A 24,448-nucleotide genomic window follows, 5' to 3' on the forward strand; every position below is an offset into this window, starting at 1 on the left:
TATACATTAAGGGGGTTATATTGCGCAATTATGTTAAATGAATAATTATTCACGGCTCTTATTATCAAAACCTTACATATCGTATAATTCCAATTATTTTATAGTTGATGAGTATAAAATACTACGTTTGGTATTATTCCTGTCACGTTGGTAGTAAATGATAAGTAAGTTCACTAACATATGATAACCATTTGAAAAAGTATGTTGCCCTATTTCACAAATAAATCATAGTAAAATGTCAAAAAAATATTTCATGACATGATAGCCCTATATTAAACGAACAAGCTATATGAAATGATCTAGTTAAGATCATAACACATGTTTTATGTACAGATGGAAATTAGAAAACTAAGAATAAATTATCTATTAACACAAACAATCTATTGAAGAAAACAGTAACCTTAAAAGGGCTTTATAGCATGATAGTGCATGTTCCGTAAATATAGGATGTTAGAGGCTAATTTAAAAAAAAAAAAAAAGTTATATAACACAATGTGTTCTATTTAATAAAGACATGGTATTAGATTATTAACAGAAAATCTTAATTATGGATTATTTTTTATATAATGAGATCAATAAAATTAATGCTATCAAATAAAACAGAAGTACCTGTCTATACAAAATAACTTCTTGTATAACGTTAAAGGTCATTTTACCTGATTGTGCATATTTGATGAATAAAAATGAATGAAACGTGATGACCCTTACGAGTAAATGCATAATGGGTAATAATTCTTATCACTTTGCAATTAGTATAATTCTGAAAGAGAGTTGAATAATATATATACACAAACAATATAAAAATAATTTTCACAAATGAATAATATTAGACGATTATTAAAAATAACTATATATAAAATGATAGTTCATATTTGATGAATATATAATATTAGGGGTACGAAATTACTGTATTTTATGAATAAATAATTACTTGGAAATCAACAAAAATGTTCTAGCTAATAGAAAAAAAAATCATAATGCTTATAGGCCATCATTTCACAATGTTTACAGCAGGAAAAATTGATTTTTATAAATTACATTTCCGTATGTCATAGACAAATATAACCAAACGACTCTAATAAATGCATAATCAGAGATAACTCTAACGAGATCATTTTTTAAAATATATTTTAATTTGTACTAAAATAGCAATAAGAATGTTATTAATCCTGAAAGAAAAATATTATTAGAACATATCTTACAAATGAGTGAATATCATGAAAGAATAAAAATGATTTGAAAGTTTTAGAGTGCATGTGAAGAGATGATTCGCATGAGTCAGTATTTTGTTGAATAGAAAGTTTTAGAGAGTCCATCTCATGAAAAGAAAAAGAAAATTCTACATAGGGCTTAACTTATGGAAATTATAATAAGGGCATCAAGAATTATAGCACTTTGAATTTTGATAAACACATTAGTTTTTTTTTTTTTTTTTTTTTTTTTTTTTGTGAAAAGCAGAAGTGGCATTCCCGTTTGATTGTAACTTTATAAAATTTCAAATCCTAACAAATCTCTAATTTTTATGCATTTTTTTATAATAATTCTCTAATCGATTTTTATGCATATTGGGCAATAATGCTTTTAAGCACAACTTTAGCTAATCTATAATCCTAGCAAATCTCTATTCTTATGCATATTTTCGTAATAAATTTCTAATTGATGTATAAGAAATAACGGAATGATTCATATATCGGTAATGAATCTTAAAATATAACTGTAATATATATTTATAGCTTCAGCGAAAATCTCTTTCTTTCCCCCCATCATAAAAGACTTCCGGTCCAAATTGGCTATAAATTATAATATTGACAGACTTAACATTCATTCAACTAATTTCCATTGCTCCGTGCTTAGCTTATCTAGTCTCCAGTTCTTCTCTACATCATGTTAGTTTTAGTTTTCCTTTTTCTTTTAGGGCCAGAAATCATCTTAGTTCACCGGATTTAAAACCCGGCTTGGGAGATTTCGTTATGACTAGTCTTTACAGCTTGTAAGTGCCATTTATACATATATGCCCCCAATATTACTTTTCTCATAATTTTACAAGATTCTGTATGAGGCATTTCTCGTTTAAACCCTCTCAACGTTTCGATTTACTGCCAAGCATGATTTTTAGGAGTGACTTTTAGAGCGTAAAGATGGAGGAATTGGGGTTTCAAACCAAATTAAGATTTAGCTAACTCTCAACCAAGGAAAGGAAATCCGGCGATTTTGGGTCCATGGTGCTGCTCGAAGGATGCTAGTAGATAATAGCGGCCATTTTGAGGAGACGGATGTTGAGGTATTTGAGGAATTGAAATTTGAAGTAGCCATATGCCTGTGCTTCCGGTTGAATTTTAATGAAACATTGTAAATAAATGTACTCTACAATATTCTTTCAAGAATCCGGATCACTAAATTGATTAAAGTACTTGAATATTACACGATTATCGTAAAAAGCAAGAAACATGTGAACTTGTCCAATTTGAACACAAAAGGAGGAACAACGGTTTAGGAATGGTTTATAAAAGTCAGATCGATTGATCTACATTAAAAATATATTTTTCCTCTCTCATCAATTGTAATGAGATCCGGTGGGAGCTGTTTTGGACTATTTAAGTTTTAAGATGAGACTAAAGTTATGTGAGAGGTGAAAATAAGGCGAGCCTAATTTTTTTTTTTTTGGAAAACACTTATCTCTTCCTCCCTCCCTACAATTTTATCTTACAAGAAATAGCTCCCCCATTCGATCCCTTCATGCCATTGCACCTTCCTCAACCACCGAAGCCATCGCTAGCCCCGCCATATTGTCGATGTCTTTGTCTCTACTACTTTAGTATTGATCATTTTATCCGTACATCGATGAACTTAGATTGGCATCAATTTGTGGCGGAGTCATCAAAGAAATGAGGTTACGGTGGCCAGATCAGGTGGGTTGATCCCTGTTATCCTCGAAATCGATTACCTCAGATTCATCTCAAATTTGAGAATTCTAGTTAGACTTCTCCGACTTTTTATGTGCCGTGTTTCATCGACCGGGAAGAATTTTCTCTGAATAAAAATATTCGACTTCGCAGAGGTAAACCTTCTCCGCTTTGTTGACCATCATTGCATCCCGGTCCTTGCTCCAAAATGACCAGTAAGTCTTTTGCTTGTTTTCTGGAAAAGAATACAGAGACTCCGACGGAGCTAAGCATTGCTTTTGGACTTTAAGAGAAGCATGCACTGCGTAAAAGTTAAAAAAGGATATAAAGGACACAACAAAAGTCTCACAAGTCTTTAAAACAGATTGAGATGTTACAAAATCTCCTTAACACAAATTAAAATAATATGCGTGACTTTCTTTAAAAGCAAATCTAAGCTCCCAATGTTGTTTTAAAATAGAAGGTCTCGTACAAATTCATAAAGGAGAATTACCATCATTTGTGACATATGGAAATGACTTTGACGAAGAACTTAAAATCTGGGTAGTCCTTCGACAGAAAACTTAAAATCAAGAAGCGTATTTAGAAGTAGAATAACTAGATGTCAAGAGTTGACGAAAGGAAAAAATTGTGCAGGAATTTGTCGTGCAGTCAGCACTGAGAATGTGATACTGTGGGGGTAACGTGTGTAAGTTTTATCTTGAGTTTAATATAAGATTGGAAAACACTTAAACGATTGTAATTTTTTTATCGGATTAATTAATTTTTTGAACACTAGCTCCCCATGGAGTGGACCGAACCACACATCTAGTGTTCTTTAATGTTTCTCATTAATTTCTCTAATAATTTTGTCTTCTCACGTTAGAACTTATGGCTACATGTCATGATAAACGGTTACTTTGTGTTAGGGCTAGACGGATCATTTAGAGCGGGGTGAATTGGTGATGGTGCGCAATAATATAAATTTAAAACGTTATTGCAATAGAACAACATTTGACGACAATCCAAGTAATTGTCAGATCTTACTAGTGTACAATTAACTCTTATCAAAAGTAAAATAGAGGGAGTAAGTGATAGAAAATTGCACACAAATGATTATAGTGATTTGGTTTTAGTAAGTCTATATCCACTCTTCCACGTTGACAGCCGATTGGCTGGATTTCACTAAATGAATCTGTCAAAGTTTACAACATTTTGGTAACAAAATACTCAAACTCAAGTGAACAAAACCTTACACACTCTCAACCTCTAAAAGATTACACAATATAGCTCACAAAAACAAATGTATATGATTTTAAGATCACTCAAAACTTAAAAATTATAAACTTTACAATTTTAGCTTGTTATATCCTTTCAGCATCTCGGCCTTCTTTTATAATCCTCAGTGTCCAAGCTGACCACTAGACAAATCATTACAAAATCGCTCAACCAATCTACCTGTTGGACTTGAATGTTGTCAAAAGATCCGATTGCTTCAAAGTTGCCAATATTGAAGTCTCTTAATGATTCTAAGGCCCTTACAGCAGATGAAGTTTCCGAAAGACGAGTGCTTCACTTGGAAAGAATATTTCGCCTCTTGTAGATTGATTTATCCAAGTCTTGCTATAATCCACTTTGAAAGATTTGATTTGATATACTTTCTTTCTTAGATAGATCTTTTAATTTCAACAAGGAATCCACAAAATTTCTGGCCATTGCACAAAGATTAATTTCCCGATCAACATCATTGAGTACCAAGGATATGAATTTCTTCATGACTTAGAGTCCGATTCTATGAGTTTGATGAGTAATGTCCAATAGTGCTCATCATAATTTCCACCTGGAAAATCTTACCATTAGAATCAAAGAGCAACTAAAAAAAGTTTTGTTTATCATTAAAACTATTAAGGGAATTTCCCTCAACACTTTGGTCAAACTGCTCTCATTGATCTATAAACTTTTAAAAGCAATGTTTCATGCCAATGTGAGATGAATCAAATCCAGAGCTTGTTGATCTAATAATTCCCACTCTTCTTGATTCATAATTTTTGTTTCTCTCCAGACAAAGGTTGATGTAAGTTCTTTTGGTACAGCATATCCTCAATCTGCATCTTCCAAAAACCAAAGTCCTTGCCATCAAACCAATCAATCTTCACCTTCCCTTCATCCATATTCGCTCCCACTATTTCGCCAAAACCAAGCTCTAATACCAATTATTAGGAACTTGAATATATGAAGAGAAAAATTATAGAAGAAAGCAAGCAAGAATTTTTACATGGAATACCTTTCCCAAAATCAGGAAAAAGGAAAAACCACAATGCTGCACTAGGCAATCTTCCACTATCAGTATTAGTGTTACAAGCTCTAGGTGACAAGCTTTAGTGTTACAGCTATAAAAGATATTGCCCTCTATATAGCAGGAGTTTAGGGCATACATACTTAATATGGAAATTACATGTATGTTATTATAGGATTGGTAACTACCTAAAATAAATTATTATGCAATTGAATATTATTTTCCTCTGTCGGACTCCACAACTCTATCAATGTAGATGTCTCTTGATAATATATCCCAAACCTTCACGGAAGAGATTAAACATCAATTCCATGGCCCGCAGGATGGCTAATTTTATTGACTCGTGGATGTGCTTGGTGATAGTGTCAGTTTCAGTCTTGCTATTGCAACGAAGATGACCAATGACTCTGTTGTTGACTTCATTTGTCCATTATAGTTCTATAAATGCCTAGGACATACATGTTCATAGCTAACAAATTTGCGCCTTTAGAAAGAAGAAAAGCCCACCCCCATAAAAAGATTAACCTGTCATGGCGCTATCTCAAAAGCAACTCTCAGTTCCATTCCAGGTATCTTCTTCTCGTACTCATGCATAATATACCTAGCCTTGCTTCATCCCAAAGCTCTATTGCTGGTGTAACTAGCGAAACAATAGGCAAGGAAACAGAGGCCCTCTTGAAATGGAAATCTAATCTCAACGAGGAGAGTCGCTTTATCTTGTCTTCATGGAATGAAAGTAGCCTTTGTTCTTGGCTTGGAATCGCCTGTGATCTTTCTGGGAGCATCGTCAGCTTGAACCTTTCAAGTTCTACCATACGTGGTACGCTGCACCATCTCAATTTCTCCCAATTGCCCAGCTTGATCACCCTTAAGCTTTCCAACAACTCACTCTATGGGAATATCCCTCCGAGTATTGGTAATCTTTCCAAGCTCACTTATCTAGACTTGTGACAAAATCATCTTTCTGGGCATATCCCTGCTCAACTTGCATCGCTTGAATTGCTGCAAGTTCTAGATATTTCACATAATAGTTTCACTGGTCCAGTTCCCAGTCACATAGGAAGTTTGAACAACTTGTCTGGCTTATATCTTTCAGATAATAAGCTTTCAGGTTTCATCCCTAAAGCAATAGGAATTATCAAATCTCTCAATTATCTTTACCTGATGAACAACCTCATTACTGGTCCAATTCCTTCTTCCACTGGAAACATGAGCAGCTTGTGGAAAATATGGCTTTTTCGTAATCAACTCGTTGGGCCCATTCCAAAGGACTTGGGAATGTTGGGGTCACTAAGTCAACTTGATTTGTCAAGCAATAATCTCAATGGATCCATCCCAACAACTCTAGGGAATCTAAGTAATTTGGCATATCTTTACCTCTATAACAATTAACTTTGTGGCCACATACCTTCGGAAGTTGGAGGAATGAGATCTCTCATACATTTCCAACTGATATACACTGACTTAACAGGTCCTATCTCGTCATCCATAGGTAACTTAAGCAATTTGAATGTCCTTTACCTTTACCAAAACAAGTGGTCTGGTCCTATTCCTATAGAACTAGGGATGCTCAAATCTATCTCTGATCTCAGGCGCTTCCGTAACAGCCTCTCTGGATCGATTCCTTCCATTGTATGTAACTTGAGCACACTTAACAGTTTGATCCTATCCGAAAATGAGTTGTCTGGCTCGATTCTAAAAGAGATATTAAAATTGGGACTCCTTACAGATCTGATTCTATTTGAGAATAACCTAGAAGGCGATGTTCCCATCGAGATTAGTAATCTCACATCACTCACACACCTTGAAGTATCAAATAACAAGCTTGTTGGTCGATTGCCACCAGGCCTATGCAATGGACAAGCTCTTGTATGGCTTACTGCTTCTGACAATCATTTTACATGGGCAATTCCATCAAGCTTAAAAAATTATAGAAGGTTGTATAGAGTTAGGCTCCACAACAACCAGTTAAAGGGAAGTATTACTGATGCTCTTGGCATGTATCCCAACTTGGATTAACTTGAGTTGACCAATAATTGAACTTTATAGAGAGCTTCCATCCACATTGGGCGAATGGAGCAATTTGACAAGCCTAAAAATCTCCAATAACAACTTATCGGGTGAGCTACCATCTGATCTTGGAAAGATGACTAGATTGCATATATTAAACCTTTCCTCAAATAATCTGTTTGGGGAAATTCCAAAAGAACTAGGAAAGCTATCGTCTCTGCTAGAGCTTTCACTGGATGGAAATCATCTTTCAGGCTATATTCCTAGAGAAATTGGAACACTTCCCAATCTAGTGAGGATTTACATCGCGGAAACAACCTAAGTGGCTTGATTCCTGGACAACTTGGGGACTATGTGAACCTTGAATATTTAAACTTAAGTGGAAATAATCTTTATAGGAGTATTCCTATTGAGATTGGAAGTCCACACTCTTCAGAATCTTGATTTGAGCCAAAATTTCCTTGCGGGAGAGATACCTAGACAACTTGGGCTATTGCGCAAATTGGAAAAACTTTTTTTTTTTTGGGTGAAAAAACAAATTGGAAATACTTAATCTCTCATGCAATCAACTTTCAGGTTCAATTGCATCAACCTTTGATGATATGGCAAGCTTGACATCCATTGACATATCTTATAATGACTTAGAGGGTTTGTTACCAAATATTCCAGCATTTCATAATGCTACAATTGAAGTTGTGAGAGGGAACAAAGGTTTATGTGGAATTATTGCTAGTTTCGACCCATGTACAACAACAATGTTGAAAGGAAAAACAAAAACAAAAAGCTGATGCTAATATTGATTCCCACTTTAGGTTGCCTACTGCTTCTTGTTGTGGGAGCTTCAAGTATTTTATGCCGAAGAAGAGTAAGGAAAATAGAGGCTAGTTCGGTTGATGGAAGCAATGAAAACTTGTGGACAGTATGGAGCTTTGATGGAAAAATGGTTTATCAGAGTATTATTAAAGCCAAGGAGGAGTTTGATGCCAAATATTACATTGGTGTGGGAGGACAAGGGTGTGTTTACAAGGCCCAATTGCCAACAGGTGAGATTGTTGCTATAAAGAAATTTAAGGAATCACTGGCTATTGAAATGGCCAATCGAAAAGCATTCAAAAGGGAGATTCATGCTTTGACTGGAGCTAGGCATCAGAATATCATCAAGCTTTATGGCTTTTGCTCGAGTTCTCGACATTCATTTTTGGTGAATGAGTTCTTGGAATCAGGCAGCTTGAAGGATATATTGAGCAATGAACAGGGGATGGTGCCATTTGATTGGAATAAAAGAGTAAAAGTTGTTAAAGGGCTGGCTTATCCTTTGTCCTACATGCACCATGAATGCTCTCCTCCTATAATTCATCAAGATCTCTCGAGCAAGAACATTTTGTTAGATAAAGAATACAAAGCTCACGTCTCTGATTTTGGCACATCTAAGGTTCTAAAGCCTTATTCATCCAATTGGACTTCATTTGCAGGCACCTTTGGATATGCAGCTCCAGGTAACTTGGTCTCACCCCGACTTCATTTTCATAGATAGGAAAATGCTTGTACAAGATCCTCATCCGTAACTACTCGCTTTATACTTCTAAATACCTTACACCAAGTAGGTTCAATAATAGATTAATTGAGATTTAGGCCACCAATTAATAAAGTCAAACTTGTTCCTAAAGAAATGAAAATTTTTAAATCCCATTAGAATCTAAAGAATGTATTGATTTATACTTAATTCTCTAAATTTGATTTACTCAAAATCAGTTTAAATTTACAAAGCATGGATATTGTATAAAAACTAGAAAAAATTTGCTCTTTTCTCTATGTAGGACTTGCATACACAATGGAAGTGAATGAGAAATGTGATGTTTATAGTTCCAGAGTTATGACATTGGAAGTAATGTTAGGAAGACATCTGGGTGATCTCATATCATGTCTTGCATCCTCATTTTCATCGTCTTGAGCCATTCAACAGCTTCTTGGCGGCTGAAAGAAGTTTTGGATCAAAGAATTCCATACCCATAAGGTCATGTGCTAGAGGAAGTGGCTTTCGTGACAAAGATGGCATTTTTGTGCTTAAGTCCCAAACCAGAGCATCGTCCAAGCATGTAAAAAGTTTCTCAGGTGATGTCAGCACATAGCTCAATCGTGTTAAGCGCCTCCGAAGACATCAAATTGAACTAATTGATCCTACATGCTTCACTTATTGAGATATTTCAGTCTCTCTTGTGTAGCATGCCGCCACCTGTACGAGAATCAATTACTATTTGCAGGATGTTTGAAATGTAACTTTTTGTCGATTTTAACAATGCATATATGCACCTTGAGATCGATGTGATATGAGCGGTTTTGCAGCCTGAGAACGGAAAGAACTTTTAAATAAGCATGGCTAGTGTGTTGGCAGCAACTCAAATTGAAAAAAATGCAACATTGGATCATGAGATTGCTAATAGTTACTTTTGTTTTCTGTAAGATTGAGCAAGTATAGTTGATTGTCCAAATATGCATCTTTGTACCTTAAAATGAGTGAAATTTTTTAATACATTGTTGTATTTGTCAATTTTTTTTTTTAGCTAAAAAAGAAGTGTGATTTTCTTACATTTATATTGTTAATACATTAACATTTAAATTGCATAAATTGTTTTGCATTTCTCTAAATCCCCTTGAGAAAATTAAACCAATCGCAGATCGGCCTTGAAGCTCCCTTCGGTAGGGTTTGTTTTTCTTTTATTTTTTATTTTCATCTTTTTTAAGCTTTTTTTTTTTTGGATTTTTTTCTTTTAATCTAATTTGAATTAATGTTAGGAAAAACAATAGGATTGTTTTGGACCTCTTGTCATTATTGCACTCTTCATTATCATAATGGTCACATAGGGAAGAGAAATATAAAAAGGTCGCACCAATATTTTTTGTTAACTAGATGGACATAATTAATAAAGAATTTGATTGCATCAATTTGACAAATTTTAAGATTTGATTGTGCTTTTTCAAAGTTTTAAAATTTTAGTGTACTATCACAATAAATTTTAGGATTTATGATACACTTAACCTTTGTTTTTTACGTCCATTGCCACTGCAAGAGTCCAAACTTGCCCGAGGGAAAAACATGGACGTGCAGGGGCCGATCAAGCGGTCTTTTTATATTTTCATCTTTTTAAATTTCAACTTAAAAAATAAATGAATATGAATAATAAATTAAAAACTAAGATTAGACCTTTGTATTATTCTAATTTACTATTTTACCTGTTACTTTCATACTGCTTCTCAATCCTATATTAGAAATGTTGACTTACTTTAAAAGATTGCATCATTAGTTATATTTTTCAAATGAACTATGCGCGGGCCAGATTTCAAAACCCTTTGCGCGAGCGCGAGCCGGCCTGCCCATAAATTGGGCCTGAAATTTTGGGTTCCCACTTCGAGAAAGTGGATGCTGTAACAGCAACGACACGTGGTGCTCGTACAGCTCCTCCGGCTCAGCGCTTTCCATGTTAGCGTTGCGCTTGCTCTCTCTATCTCTCTCTCTCTTTCCTTCTCACTCTGTTTTGCCTTCTCCTTCCTCTCTCGTTTTCGCTTCAACGGAAATATCCCACGATCTTCGATTCCCTCAACAACGTCAGACTCTCACCGTCCCAGAGCCAGTGCCCTCCTGGCCGATGACTGCGAACAACTCCGAAAAGCATTCGCAGGTTCACTATCTCCTCACCACCTTCCTTCCTTATTCGTGCCGCTTCCTCCGACTCCCGTCAAGTGTCGTTTGGTCCTCAATGATGGTGTTCCGTTTTTAGTGTTTGGATGTATGATCTGCTTGGAGATCACAGTCTGGTCGGAGTGATCTTTCAACGTGTTCTAGAGGTTTTGTGCTTTTTGTTTTTTGTTGATTGGCTGTTAAGATCGAGATTCTAAATCTAGTAGAGGCATCACAATCGTGTCGTTTGATTTCCAAATTAAATGAAAAAAACATAGGCTCGCATTATTACTACCTCTATTGGCTCCTAATACCTTGTAAAGGACAAAAAACCAGAAAGTATGGAAATAAACTAAAATTTACTATAATGCCTGTGAAATTATTTTACTCCACTATTTTACACATCACTTTTATATCACTTCTTAGAACCAGTGCCGCCTGCCACGCGGCGCTCGTGCGCGCGCTCTCTTTGTTTTGTCTCCTCCTTCCTTTGTCGTTCGCTTAGAAGCAGACAGCCCAATCTTCTTTTCCCTCAGCGGCTGAAGACTGCAAGCAATTCCAGAAAGCATTCGCAGGGTCGCTCCCTCCTCCGTTTCCAGTCCACTTGATGTTTGACTATGGAAATGCCCGTCGCGCGTCTGGTTGTCGATGATCGTGTTTAGTTTTTGGTGTTCGCATCTATAATCTACTCGGGGATCGTGATCTAATCGGAGTGATCCTTCGAGAGCGATCTGTCCTAGAGTTCTTGTGTGCGGGCTATTTCTTTGATCGATTTGATCATTCTCATGAACGATCTTTAAGGATGGAGTACAAATGAGAAGTTGATCACATCCAGTTTGGCTCATAGAAATGTTTGAAGCTTCAGTTTTTGAATTCAAGCAGCAACAGTCTTGGCAGAAGTATTCCCATCGAGATCAGCAATCTTCAATCTCTTGAAGTTCTTGATCTGAGTCAAAATTTGTTTACGGGAGAAATTCCTGGACAACTTAGGATATTGCACCAATTGGAAATACTCAATCTATCAAGCAATCAGCTAAGGTTCAATCGTGTCGACCTTTGATCCAGCCTTTCATAATGCTACAATTGAAAACTTGAGAGGGAACAAAGACTTGTGTGGGGTTATTGTTAGTCTCAACCCTTGTGCAACTACAATATCAAAAGGCAAAAACAGAAATAGAAAGTTGCTACTCATATTATCTTAATCAGAAAAATATCTTCACGATCAAATCATACAAAATTTTTATTCAAGCAGATCGCGTTTTACAAATGCTTCGAAACAAAATTTAACAATAACAAACACCTAACCAGGCGTGTAACCGGTGAATACCCAAGTACCATCATCTTCTTTCTTTGGGGTTTCACTAACGGGAGCCGGAGTTGGATTTATCTCTTCCGAACCAGCCGGTGGAGAAGGAGACTCCTCGCCAGAAGGTGCCGGGGATCGGGCAGTGCCGTTATGTCCCGATGGGGATGATGCAACTGCGCCACCAGTTTTGTTGCTCCTATCAGCCATCACAACAACCACCATCTTCTCATTCTTTTGGCAGTTGTCTTTATTCCCACTGATGAAGTAAATTGGTCCTGATTGGTTGAACTTGAACACGGTGTGGCCATCGACATATTTGGCGATAGGCGACGCGTCATTGCAGTTGTTGTAGTCGTTTTGGTTCACATATAGCACTGAGTCTTGGCCAGGCGTGTAGTCGAAGACTGCGGGATTAACAGAGAGAACCGACTGTCAAGATGAATTACCGATCTATATATGCTGTTCTCGCGTAAAGTACATTGCGTTAAAAATCGGACTAGTACGATAAGAAGCATCGACATACCTAGAGAGTCTCCAATTTGGAAACGGTTTCTTTCTGCCCACTGATTCAAAGCATTTGCACTGGAATCAGTAGGGACGGTCCAACCGCCGGCATCTCCAACTCTGAACTCGAATGCTTCACTCCGTCGCACCAACATTGTCACCCAGAGCAAGACCCGCATCACTTGAAAAACTCTCTTCGTTTGGCGATCTAATCTCAACATGGGAATTGCCATTGAAGAATTGGAACAGACGAGCGATTCAGCGAGAAGAAATCTAGAATTGTCTCTTCTGTTTGGGATTGGCATGTGATCTGAGTTCGACAGAGTGGGGTTTTTGTAGGCCAGTGGCCATGAACTTTACAAGCTGTGGAGGTGAAGCTTTTGTTGCTTTTCCAGGTTCTATGATTTCCTTTGGATTTCTTAGCTATTAGTGCAAAATGTATGTGCAATTCCACGTGGTTGGAGTAAACAAATTGTTCTTCGAGCTTCTTTCCGGGCCTCCCACCTTTTATTAAACATTGTTCTGCAAGTTTTAATATTTGCTTAGAACATTCAAATCTTCGGACTCATTCTCGAGTAGCTTGATGCCCCGGTCAACAGGTTCGAAACCCCAAATGCTCCTCCGACTCGGAAAGTCTTTCGTTCCTCTACAATATAGGTTGGACCGTGTAATGACATAAGATAACATTAACTCAACTCCCACTGGTACGAGGCGACGGTGATGGGTTGTCTTGAAATGAAGAATAATTATGACTCAAACTAAATATTCTATTGTGAAAAGCGGAGCTCCAAGCCAGTCTATATCATGAACTCCGAACTTTGGCTGGGACTATAAGAAATCTCACTAATTCGACAAGTGTAAGAAAACATGATGTGTTTCTTCAAATTTACTCTTTTGTGTTTGTAATTTTTGAATTTATTATTCAATCTCTGTCAAATTAAAAAAAAAAAATGAATAATATTAACAAATGTTGAATTAATATTTTTAGTATAAATTAATTATATGCTCTTTCTATTATTTATTTTTGCATATATTTAATATATAACGTGTCGGAATTCTCATTTTTTGATAAATAACGCATCGACGTGTCGTATCGTAATAGCCGTGTCGCGTGTCGCGTATCCGTGTCGATGCTACATAGCCGATGCTCACCCTTATCCAAAATCAAAGGATTGGATTGTGGGGCCAAGGGCTGCTGCCCTTGCCTGAACGTGGCCAATTTCAAAACCCCGGGCCTGACCCGTCCGGCCCATTGACCGGATCTCAAAATTTTATCCAAATCCGGCCCAACGAGCCTGGACACTGCCGCGTGCCGACGTCTCTCTCTCATCTTCCTCCGCGTCCCTCTGGTTTCCACTTCGAGAAAGCGGACGTAGTGATTGCAACGACACGTGGCGCTCGTGCAGCGCCTCCGCGCAAGCTGTTACGTTGCGCGCGCTCTCTCTCTCTCTCCTTCAAAGCAGAGGCTGACTCTCTCTCTCTGTTTTGTCTCCTCCCTCCTCTCTCTCGTTTTCGCTTCGTCGTGAACGCACCCCCACGATCTTCCATTCCCTCAATAATGTCGACTCTCACCGTCCCGCAGCCACTGCCCCCTGTAGCCGATGACTGCGAGCAGCTCCGGACAGCCTTCGCAGGTTCGCTCTATCTTCTTCGTGCTGCCTCCTCCGATTCTCTTATCGCGTGTTTCTTCGGTCGTCGATGGTCGTGCTCCGTTCTTAGTGTTCGGATCTGCGATCTGCTTGGAGATCGTGGTCTGATCGGAGTGATCTTTCGGTGGATCGGTTGTTAAGATCGAGTTATTTCTGGGTTTATTATTTCTCTTGAATTCGGAAAAAAAAAATCAAACTTTATTGTCTAATTCAATCTTTTCTCTTCGTTGGATGGTTATCATGAACGATCTGGAAGGATGGGGAACAAATGAGAAGCTGATCATATCCATATTGGGTCATAGGAATGCGGCGCAGAGGAAGCTGATTCGGCAAACCTATGCCGAGACTTACGGCGAGGACCTCCTCAAGGCATTGGACAGAGAACTTACCAATGATTTCGAGGTCTGATCTTCCTTTAATTATTTGGATTCATCCCATGGAGACGTGTCCCTCTTTCTATCAGATTAATCCATATTCATTCCGTATCGTCAGAGGCTGGTGGTCCTTTGGTCACTTGATCCGGCTGAACGTGATGCGTACTTGGCGAATGAAGCGACGAAAAGATGGACTTCAAGCAACCAGGTTCTAATGGAAATAGCCTGCACGAGGTCTCCGCAGCAGTTGCTTATGGCAAGACAAGCATATCATGCCCGATACAAGAAGTCGCTGGAAGAGGACGTCGGTCACCACACAACTGGAGATTTTCGTAAGGTACTGCTTTTACGCTTGCCTCAAGTTGTTCCATGACATTTCCCAATGCTGATGATTGTTCTTCCGAGCAACTTAGGTTCGTACATTTTGCAATAAGTACTCTGTACAATCAATTCTATGTAGCCTTGTGATACTCAGAATAATTTCTTATTGCTGTCTGGGAAATATTCTTTGGGATTGATGAAGGCAAGTAAAATCAAATGTGACTGATTCAGCATATTACAGAAAGTTTGAGAATATTAGTGGTAGGTGTTCAATTTTTAAGACAGTTTTGGAGTTTTGCGGAGAATGCTTGTTGGAATGGTGGTGTACTTTGGAGCAGTTCCTCATATTTTGATTTGTCAATTTATTGAAGATGGTTTCATGAAACTCTAGAGACCACATACGCTACTTCATTGGACCTCTCTCTATTGTGTCAAATGAATAACCAAGTCCATTATCAAAAGATTAGTCCTATGACAACCTGTGAAATAATTCTCATCTATCCTAAATCATTTCAATTTTCATGAGGTGTTGATGTAAGTAATTTCCTCGCTTGTAGGGAAAGAACTTTAATTTTATATGGTTTCTTTGTCTCCTAGTTGCTGGTACCTCTTGTGAGCTCCTACCGTTATGATGGAGATGAGGTGAATATGACTTTGGCAAAAGCAGAGGCTAAGATACTCCACGAGAAGATCTCAGAGAAGGCTTATGGCCATGAGGATCTCATAAGGATTTTGGCTACTAGGAGCAAAGCACAGGTCAATGCTACGCTGAATCACTACAAAAATGAGTTTGGAAATGATATCAACAAGGTGAGTTGGAATTTCTATGAACTGGACCTTTCATGTTCTTTTACCTATATTTCTAAAGCTTATAGCTCCTCAAGGATGAAGAGTGCCAGGGTAGTATTCTTTTTGGTTAATAGTCATGTTGTTAAGAGGCAACTTCAAGATGTCTTGTTTCAAAAACATTGAGATTTGATAATATCACCCATTTCCGAGTTGTTCATTCACTTCCAGACTATAACATCTGTGCTATGCATCAGAACATATTGACTTTTCTTTGTTCTAGATTAGGGATTGTCTAATTCTTGATCCTTCATGTTCGCAGGATTTGAAAACTGATCCAAAAGACGAGTTCCTTACTATACTGAGAGCTACAGTAAAGTGCCTGACTCGCCCTGAGAAGTATTTTGAGAAGGTTCTTCGTCTAGCCATCAATAAGCGAGGAACAGATGAAGGGGCTCTGACCAGAGTAGTTGCTACCAGGGCCGAGGTTGACATGAAGTTTATAAGTGAGGAGTACCAGAGGAGGAATAGCATCCCTCTCGATCGTGCCATTGTCAAGGACACTACTGGAGACTATGAAAAAATGCTTCTGGCATTGATTGGCCACGTCGAGGCTTGATTTACAAGTACTCATGAAGCTATCCTGGTGGAGGCAATATCTCTGTTTTTGGTGTGGTTTGAGGCATTTCTATTTTCCTTGCTTTCCAACAACGTGTAGTTACCAACATGCCTCCCCAGTTGTCAGTTGTAGCTATGCGAAGCAAATACACTTCTTATAATGGCGTTGGTTTATGTACTTATGAGAAGTCTTTGATTTTGATCTTTAATCAAGACTGCTAGTAAGTGATCGTGAACTTGGTTTCCTTGCAATCATGTTATACCAGTGCTAGCAAATTCAATGGACAATGCTGCAGAAACTGCTGATGCTATGGCCTTTTAGTTGATGAGGAACAAATATTATAACGATCGGAGGTTAAAGTCCTATTGAAGTAGCTTGAGGATATCCATCAAATGTTTGTGTTGTTTTGCCAGAGGATGTCCATCGGGGTGGCAGAATCTCAACCATAATGCTTATTGCTTAGGGTAATTTCAGCTTCATGTGGAAACTACAGATTGCATTGCCTTTTTCATCTCTTATGACACCTCCATCAGGCACGAATGCTATCCGAACCATCTAGCATTAAACCACCCACAGGAGCCTTGGAGATGCTTTAGCAGTATCATGGCAATCTCTTAAGTTGCTTACCACCACACCCCCACTTCCCACAAGAAATTCAGCTGCTAATTGCAAATTGATGCGAGGCTGATCTCAATAAGCACAACCATGATGCAATGGCGATGGAACATTTTGCAGCACACCTAAGGAAGCCTTATCAATTAATCCGTTACGGGTTCAGATCAGATTAAAATCCCAACAGGGAAGTGCCAACAGGCACGTGGCCCATTGGGATGGGTTTCCAGGGTTGATTTCCAAGTTCAAAAGTTGGATTGGGCCCAAAAAAGGAAAAAAAAAAAAAAGCAGGGACGCAAACTGATGGCCGAAAGAGCACCGACTTGATGGATGGACAAGCAGAAGTTTCCCTACCCGTCAAGAGCAAGAGCAATCCCAGGACATGAAGTGAGGCATGACCACAGGTAGAATCTTCAGAATATTTTCGTTCCAGGCCAAACAATGTTCTTATTATGATTGTCCTCCAATCTCCAAACCAAATTAGGCTTGTCAGCAGAGCATGCGCCTTCTCAGCGCCTTCTCAAAGTGGAGAGGATCATGTTGTAGCGAATTGTTGGACCAAGAGGAAAAGAAAGATTCTTCCCTAGAACCTGTCAAGCCCCCTGCACTTGGAATTCTCATGACCTTCACACGATGGTTTGACCAAGCCCTTGAGCAATACCGTCGCCAAGTTAGACTCCCAGTGCTAAGGGACTTTTCTTCGCGTGGAGTTTGGGTTGGCATGGTTTTCTTACTTAGTATTAGTAACTTAGTCCAAACATATTGTCAAAGCCCTTGTGACTTGCAATCCGTTGCAGGTCAGTTTGATGCAATTGGAAAGGTACATGGTGGTGACATATTCTTAATATGAGGAGCATATACATAGTTCAAAGCTACATCTTGAACAGGGATGGGATAGAAAGTTTTCTTAGAAAACCATTGATCTATTTGAGCAAGGACAAGTCCAAGGAATTGCACATCCAAAAAATTAAGGAGTAATGCAAATTATTTACGGTGAAATCAATAGAGATTTTTCATTTTACAATTACGTTGTGTCATATATCTATCACATGGCATGGTACGGTTTGACACATTCATGTGTGAGCTTTACCCTATAATTTGTCTTCTGATTTTGACTTCAGAAAACCTCCAATCCTAACAAATCTCTAATTCTTATGAATTTTAAGTAATAATTCTCTAATCAATTCTTCTGCATATTTGTGTAATGATGCTCTTAATCGTGACTTTAGCAAATATATAATCCTAGCAAATTTCGTTAATTCTTAATATAACTATTTATGTATAGATTATATATGGAAATACCTATATATTATATATATTAAAAGTTTCTCGCTAATTTCATCCCTAATTTAAAAGCACAACTTAAGCAATTGAAATGTTTATAATGTCTTATGACCTTTTCATTGTTATAATAGTTTGCTTCTCCTCTATCTCTTTTGTGTTATTATTTTTTTATCAAGATCTCTCTTTCCTCCATCCTCAAAATGACTCCCGGTGCGAACGAGTTATAATGTTTACAAATTTGTCGTTAATTCAACTAATTTGCATAGTTCTGTGATTCGCTTATCACGTCTCCATATCCTCACTATCTTAGTTCACTGGATATAAAACCAACTTGACGAGATTTCGTGATGACTAGTTTCTATATCTTGTAAGTGCCATCTAGAGATATATTCTTCCAGTATTTGTGGAATCATTCTCATATCTTTCTAACATTTTGCAAGAGGGATTTTTCATTTAACCCCTCCTGACGCATCGATGATCGGCCAGCGATCATGGTTTTGAGGAGTGATATTTAGAGTTGATAGATTGAGGAAATTGGGGTTTCGAACCCAATTAAGATTTAGCTTATTGGATCGTAATTGTAATTCTCGATCGAGGAAAGGAAATCCAATGGTGATATGGGCTACTTTTTCGGTCCATGGAGCAGCTTCAGATGCAGGTAAATGATAATGGCTGTTTCGAGGAGAGTGATGTTGAGGGTATATGAAGAGTTTAAATTTAAAGCGGTGGTGTGCATGCATTTCCAGCTATTCATGGTGTGAAAATAACAATGTCCTTTAGCTTAAGATTAGGTTTACAAAAGATTAACATTATCAAGATATCTTATCTCATATTTGATTGCTATTAATAACTGAAGATCAATCTGATACCAGGCTCATACTTGACAAATAAATAATACTCGTATTTGAAAAATAAATATCAAAAGATCAATCTCATGTTGGATTTATATTTAACAAATAAATAACGTTAAAAAAATCAATTGAATAAATATTGATCATCACAAACAATTTATATAACATGCTCTACAAATGAACCATTATAGTAAATCACCCATCATAGAAGGAAAAAACAGTATATGTTTAGAAGGTCCTATTGCATGATTGTGTATGTTACAACAATAAATATAAGGATAGGGTATAATGAGTGACCATTGTTATGATTAGTTATATGAATACGCATTATGACAAAATATTTTGTGGAATTGCATTGAAAATGATATTAACAAATTGATAAAGAACTTATATAACGATAGATCATATTCAACAAATAAATGACATTAATATGTCTCAAATCTATGATAGATAACATGCTCGCAAATAGTTGAACAGTGCAGAAATATTTATTATAACATGATAATTTATATTTAACAGACAAAAAATAGTTAAAAATTGTATGACATCATATCCCATGTATAATAAATAAATAAACAAATTTATACTAAATCTCTGCTAAAGTATCGATAATAACGTAACCAATCATCACAAAATATTGCTAGAACATATTATACAAATAAATGATATCAGCTAATCAACTAAAAAAAGATACCAGTACCTTGGTATTACTTCTCCAAGAGAGATGGGATAAACAACTAAGATGTAAAACCACCGGCCGTGATGGCTCTGCTGGGTACCCTTTGCGAGAGAGGGGAGAGGTTTGAATCCCTTGCTACGCAAGGAGGCTGGCAGGAGTAGCTAGGTGTACTAAGTGTGACGCCGTGGTGGTGGGTCCTGCGCTAGCGTCACTGGGAGGTTTTACGGTGCGGCTATCGACTGCAAGCTGGTTCCTCCTGTCCAAAAAAAAAAAAAAAAAAAAACTAAGATGTAAATTTTTGCAGCACTAGGTGTATTAAGTGTGACGCCGTGGTGGTGGGTCCTGCACTAGCGTCACTGGGGGTTTTACGGTGCGGCTATCGAATGCAAGCTGGTTCCTCCTGTCCTAAAAAAAAAAAAAAAAAACTAAGATGTAAATTTTCATCGCAAGTGCCGCTTCACCCAAAAATGGCATATAAATTGGTATTTGTTCAGACTTTTCGTAGAAAAGATAAGGCACATTTTTTAAAGTGATGAAGACAAGTATCAATCAACGTTAACTGTATCAAATAATTATCTTGAAGTAACAATCTTTTAGGAAAATATGAAGTATATAGTGTCAATCCCGTGCAATGTACGGACATCTTGTTAACATATAATAAAATGAGAATACTATGACCATCCTCCATTAATATGAAGTGATAAATGTATGAGAACCTGTACCTGTCATGCCCCGAACCTTCCCTTGTCGTGGGAAAGTAACATTCGCAGGATTAATTTGCAATGTCCTACGAAATGCTGCTGTCTCATTACTTTTATCTTTTAGTTAAGCACAAACGCGAACATGCGACTATAATATCAAATCAATAAATAATAAGTTGATAGTAAGGAAAACACATACACAAACACACTACTTATATTATGCTTCATTAGGATCAAAAGGTTGCATTTACAAGCCCGCTTAGTTGGGCCATTCTAATTACATCCAAAAGTGATAGAGGGTTAGTTCTAACTCCTCTACAAGGATGGCGTAAAAAGCTAGTATCCCCACGGTTAGGTCGGTGTCCTTAGGGGACGAGGTCAGAATCAGTCACCGTACTGTTTGGCAGATTCAACACTGTGACACTGGTGAGGATTTGTCAAGGCCCTTAGGTGGTTCGACATACCTCGAAGGGTCCAAAATAACCCCCATTAAACCAAACATACCAAGCTTTGAACCAGTAATGATTTAAATGCCCTACACCTTCGTCCACCCGTACTGTGGTGGTACATTGTTTTAATTTTGCTAGACTACCCATGCTCCAACAACATTTGTTGAGGTCAAATGTGGGGCCCTCTCTTGATTTAAGATTATTTCTTACCTTCTTTTTTTGTTTTTTGTTTTTTTTTGTTTTTCTTTTCCTTTCTTTGTTCATTCCGGTAGATAATGATCGGGCTTCCTATATCCATACCCCCTTTGATAGTAAGTGCTCTATATTTTGAGGAACAAAATTGGTGTCCCTCTTTTTCGAAAAATAGTTTATTTAGTAGATAGATGACTAATTATTATGTTAATGAGTTAATTTTCTTTTGTACGAGGCAACTATTTTTAAAAAAATAACCTTAGCACAAGTAAGAGAAAAAACAATCATCTATTATTTTTAGTATGCATTTTGTTTAATTATAATTCTTACATGTGTCATTACATTGTAGTTTGTATATTTTAACCTCTCTTCTTTCATTTTATTGAGAGAATCGAATAGTCCAATTTTTAATTACTTTTCATGCCATCATGGTATGATGTCCAAAATACGAAAAAGTTGAGTACATAAAAAAATTTAAACATCAATTATTATTACAAAATGCAAAAGAAAATGCTCCCTAAAACATTGTTACGTATAATATTATCTTTGCTTTGATTACGTGATTGTTGACAAGAATTCATGACAACTGTAATGACACTACAAGACAACCCAATCAAATCATTTGCAAACTTATTTTTTTGTCAATTCTAAATGCATCGGAATTTTTCATAAAATCATCAATGAAAAGTAAAATTATCCTCAAGATACAAATGTACTGCAATAATAGTAAATTGCATATGCAGCTTAATAAGAGATATTATTCGTTCGATTGCTTGGCTCCCCTGAAAAAGTTTACTCTCTTGAAAATATATATGTATGTAGGAATAATTTTCAATGTTATGGTACTAGAGCTCCAAATGAACTAGTTGGCATGATTGATTGTTGTTCATTCATTGTTTCATCATCAATAGATATATTTAAAAAATTTGGTTGCTCTTCAATATTGTCCTCCATAATGACTACACTACAAAAAATAATACAATGAAAGATGAGTATATTGTATATAATGTATTCATCAACCATAATATTCAACCTTTGAGTAAATTATCATAATTTTGTACCAAAAGATGAAGTCGAAACATTGAAAATCATGATGATTATATGAGAAAATAAAGTTAATAATTGGTGAAATAAGTTTAGAAGAAGACAAATATAAAACCTCAAATTGTAATGGGTGTGGAAGAAGCAGCTAGAGTGAAAAAAATAAAAAAAGTTGTTTGAGAGGATGTGGGTGGTTTTTTCTTTTAATAAAATATATACAAAAGAAAATGAAGAAATAATGTAAGAAATAATCTTAAATCAAGAGTAAGACTCGCAATGAATAATATAGTCAATTTAAGGTGAAAATAGGGGTGTCAAGAGCCAATAAGATGGATGAAATGCCTAGAGCCTTGATTTATCCTAATTTACTGTTTTCCTTTGTGACTTTCATACTATTTCTCATTCCTATATTAGAAATTTGGACTTACTTTAAAGATTGCATTATTAATTATATATTTTGAAATGAACGTGTGTATGGTCCGGCAAGATCTCAAAACCCATGCTCGACCTGGCCCGCCCGTTAATATGGCCTGAAAAATTTGTCCAAACCTAGCCCAACGGGCCCGGAGGGGGCCTGCCTACCGCGTGCCTCATCTCCCTCATCTCACTCTGCGTCCCTCCGGCTTCCACTCGATGTAGGAATTGCACCAACACTTGTACCTCTCTCTCTCTCTCTCTCTCTCTCTCTCTCTCTCTCTCTCGCCTTGGAAGCGGAGGCCGACTTCCTCTCTCTTGTTTCGTTTCCTTCTTCTTCCTCCTCTCTCTCTCTCTCTCGTTCTCGCTTCGACGTGAACACAGAGCCGGTGCTCTCCATGGCCGATGAATGCGATCAACTCCGAAAAGCATTCGCAGGGGCACGCTATCTCCTCTCCACCTTTCTCATTTCTTCGTGCTCCCTGGTCGTGAGGGGTCCGGTCCGAGTGATCTTGTGGTGGCGATCTGTTCTAGAGTTCTTGTGCTTTCTTTTTGGGGTGATCAGCTGCTAAGGTCGAGCTGTTTTTGGGTCCAGAAGTGATCAGGAGATGCAAAAAAATTCGATCGATCATTATGATTTCCTTTTGAATTCGACATGATTATCCCACTGTAGCTGCAACATGTTCACCAGTACAAAGTAAAGAAATTGTTTTCCTACCTTGAGCCCGGCATTTAGTGTGGTCTTGGAAAAAAAAAATCACACTTTATTGTCTAATCTAATCTTTTCTCCATAGGAATTCGGTGCAGAGGAAGCTGATTAGGCAAACCTACGCCAAGAATTATGGCGAGAACCTCTTCAAGGCAGAAACTTGTATTTTGATATGGTTTGTTTGTCTCCTAGTTCTTGTTGTTGGTAGTTTGTTTATCAAACAAATGAAGAGGTGCATTCTCCCATATCGAAAAGATGTGAGTGTGCATGTGGATGAGATTTGGCATTAACCAACGATCATTATTATTTATTGAAAAAATTCGGATTTATTTTCGGATTTATTTCTATAAAAATTAAATATAAAGTCTTGTTTTTTTTTTTTAGTTGGTCATAAACCCCTACTCTCGGACTTTTACCATGCCTCCTTGCGGGGTGTGGAAATCGAAACCCACTCCTGAAACTATATCGTCCCCACCCCAACCCTTGAGAAGGTGGGGATTCGAATCCCCCACCTCCCCCTTCCATGTTGGAAGGGTGGCACGGAGGCAAATCCCAGTGGTTAATATAAAGTCTTGTTGAAACAGTGTGACTGTTTACGGAAATTTACGATTATTTTTAATTTATTATTTATCTAATTCCAATTTTTTTTAATGTCTTTTCAACGTAATCTTTGAGACATACTTGTTCATTTTGCAACATTTCGGGAAATGTTGCATTTGTTCTTTTTTGCAACCTTTTGAAGAGTTGTCTCTATTCAAAAAACAAAAATAAGTAACGTTGTTTTGAGATCAAACAATCATCTTCTTCCAGTTTTGTCTTCTTTCGAAAGATTATACAACCATTGTTTTCAATTGTTTTCCATGAGAAACCTTAGAGAAATACTAGAATTGCTATTTAGTATTCTCATTTGAAACTTTGTTATATCCTTGTTGACACCTAATTTTTAGCAAATCTAAGAAAATAAAGAAAATAAAAATTGCATTGGAACAAATAAAAGGAAAAAAAATGAAAAAATGGGGGAAATTGATTTGATTGATTATGCATGGAAATTTGAAATTCTGATGAGTATTCAGATTTTGTTAAATGTAGAAGC

At 37.1% G+C, this 24,448-nt stretch overlaps 2 protein-coding genes and 1 pseudogene across 2 annotated transcripts; 2 read left to right on the forward strand and 1 right to left on the reverse strand.

The window, feature by feature from the left end:
* Positions 1–7,930: 7,930 nt before the first annotated feature.
* On the forward strand, positions 7,931–9,360 carry LOC104451893 (annotated as a pseudogene).
* A 2,697-nt stretch (positions 9,361–12,057) lies between these two features.
* Positions 12,058–12,959, reverse strand: LOC104451894 (early nodulin-like protein 3). Its single transcript, XM_010066455.3, has 2 exons — positions 12,694–12,959; positions 12,058–12,574 (listed from the first exon to the last, which is right to left on the reverse strand). The coding sequence occupies exons 1-2, from the start codon at positions 12,905–12,907 to the stop codon at positions 12,165–12,167; spliced, it is 624 nt and encodes a 207-aa protein (XP_010064757.3). The 5' UTR covers positions 12,908–12,959; the 3' UTR covers positions 12,058–12,164.
* Positions 12,960–14,111: 1,152 nt separating this feature from the next.
* Positions 14,112–16,677, forward strand: LOC104449373 (annexin D1). Its single transcript, XM_010063507.2, has 5 exons — positions 14,112–14,308; positions 14,580–14,725; positions 14,816–15,034; positions 15,616–15,828; positions 16,127–16,677. Exons 1-5 carry the CDS (start codon positions 14,233–14,235, stop codon positions 16,421–16,423), a joined length of 951 nt encoding a protein of 316 aa, XP_010061809.1. The 5' UTR covers positions 14,112–14,232; the 3' UTR covers positions 16,424–16,677.
* The last annotated feature ends 7,771 nt before the right edge of the window (positions 16,678–24,448 follow it).

Source organism: Eucalyptus grandis, chromosome 6 (assembly GCF_016545825.1).
Source record: "Eucalyptus grandis isolate ANBG69807.140 chromosome 6, ASM1654582v1, whole genome shotgun sequence".
Classification (NCBI taxonomy): domain Eukaryota; kingdom Viridiplantae; phylum Streptophyta; class Magnoliopsida; order Myrtales; family Myrtaceae; genus Eucalyptus; species Eucalyptus grandis.

What these genes read in the sequence shown, in the direction of transcription:
- LOC104451894 (XM_010066455.3), bottom strand. Translation starts at nt 12,907, where the DNA reads ATGGCAATTCCCATGTTGAGATTAGATCGCCAAACGAAGAGAGTTTTT. An exon ending in CCAAATTGGAGACTCTCTAG is followed by an intron (nt 12,575 to 12,693) that starts GTATGTCGATGC and finishes TTAATCCCGCAG; the next exon opens with TCTTCGACTACACGCCTGGC.
- LOC104449373 (XM_010063507.2), top strand. Translation starts at nt 14,233, where the DNA reads ATGTCGACTCTCACCGTCCCGCAGCCACTGCCCCCTGTAGCCGATGAC. An exon ending in GCTCCGGACAGCCTTCGCAG is followed by an intron (nt 14,309 to 14,579) that starts GTTCGCTCTATC and finishes ACGATCTGGAAG; the next exon opens with GATGGGGAACAAATGAGAAG. An exon ending in TTGGAAATGATATCAACAAG is followed by an intron (nt 15,829 to 16,126) that starts GTGAGTTGGAAT and finishes TCATGTTCGCAG; the next exon opens with GATTTGAAAACTGATCCAAA.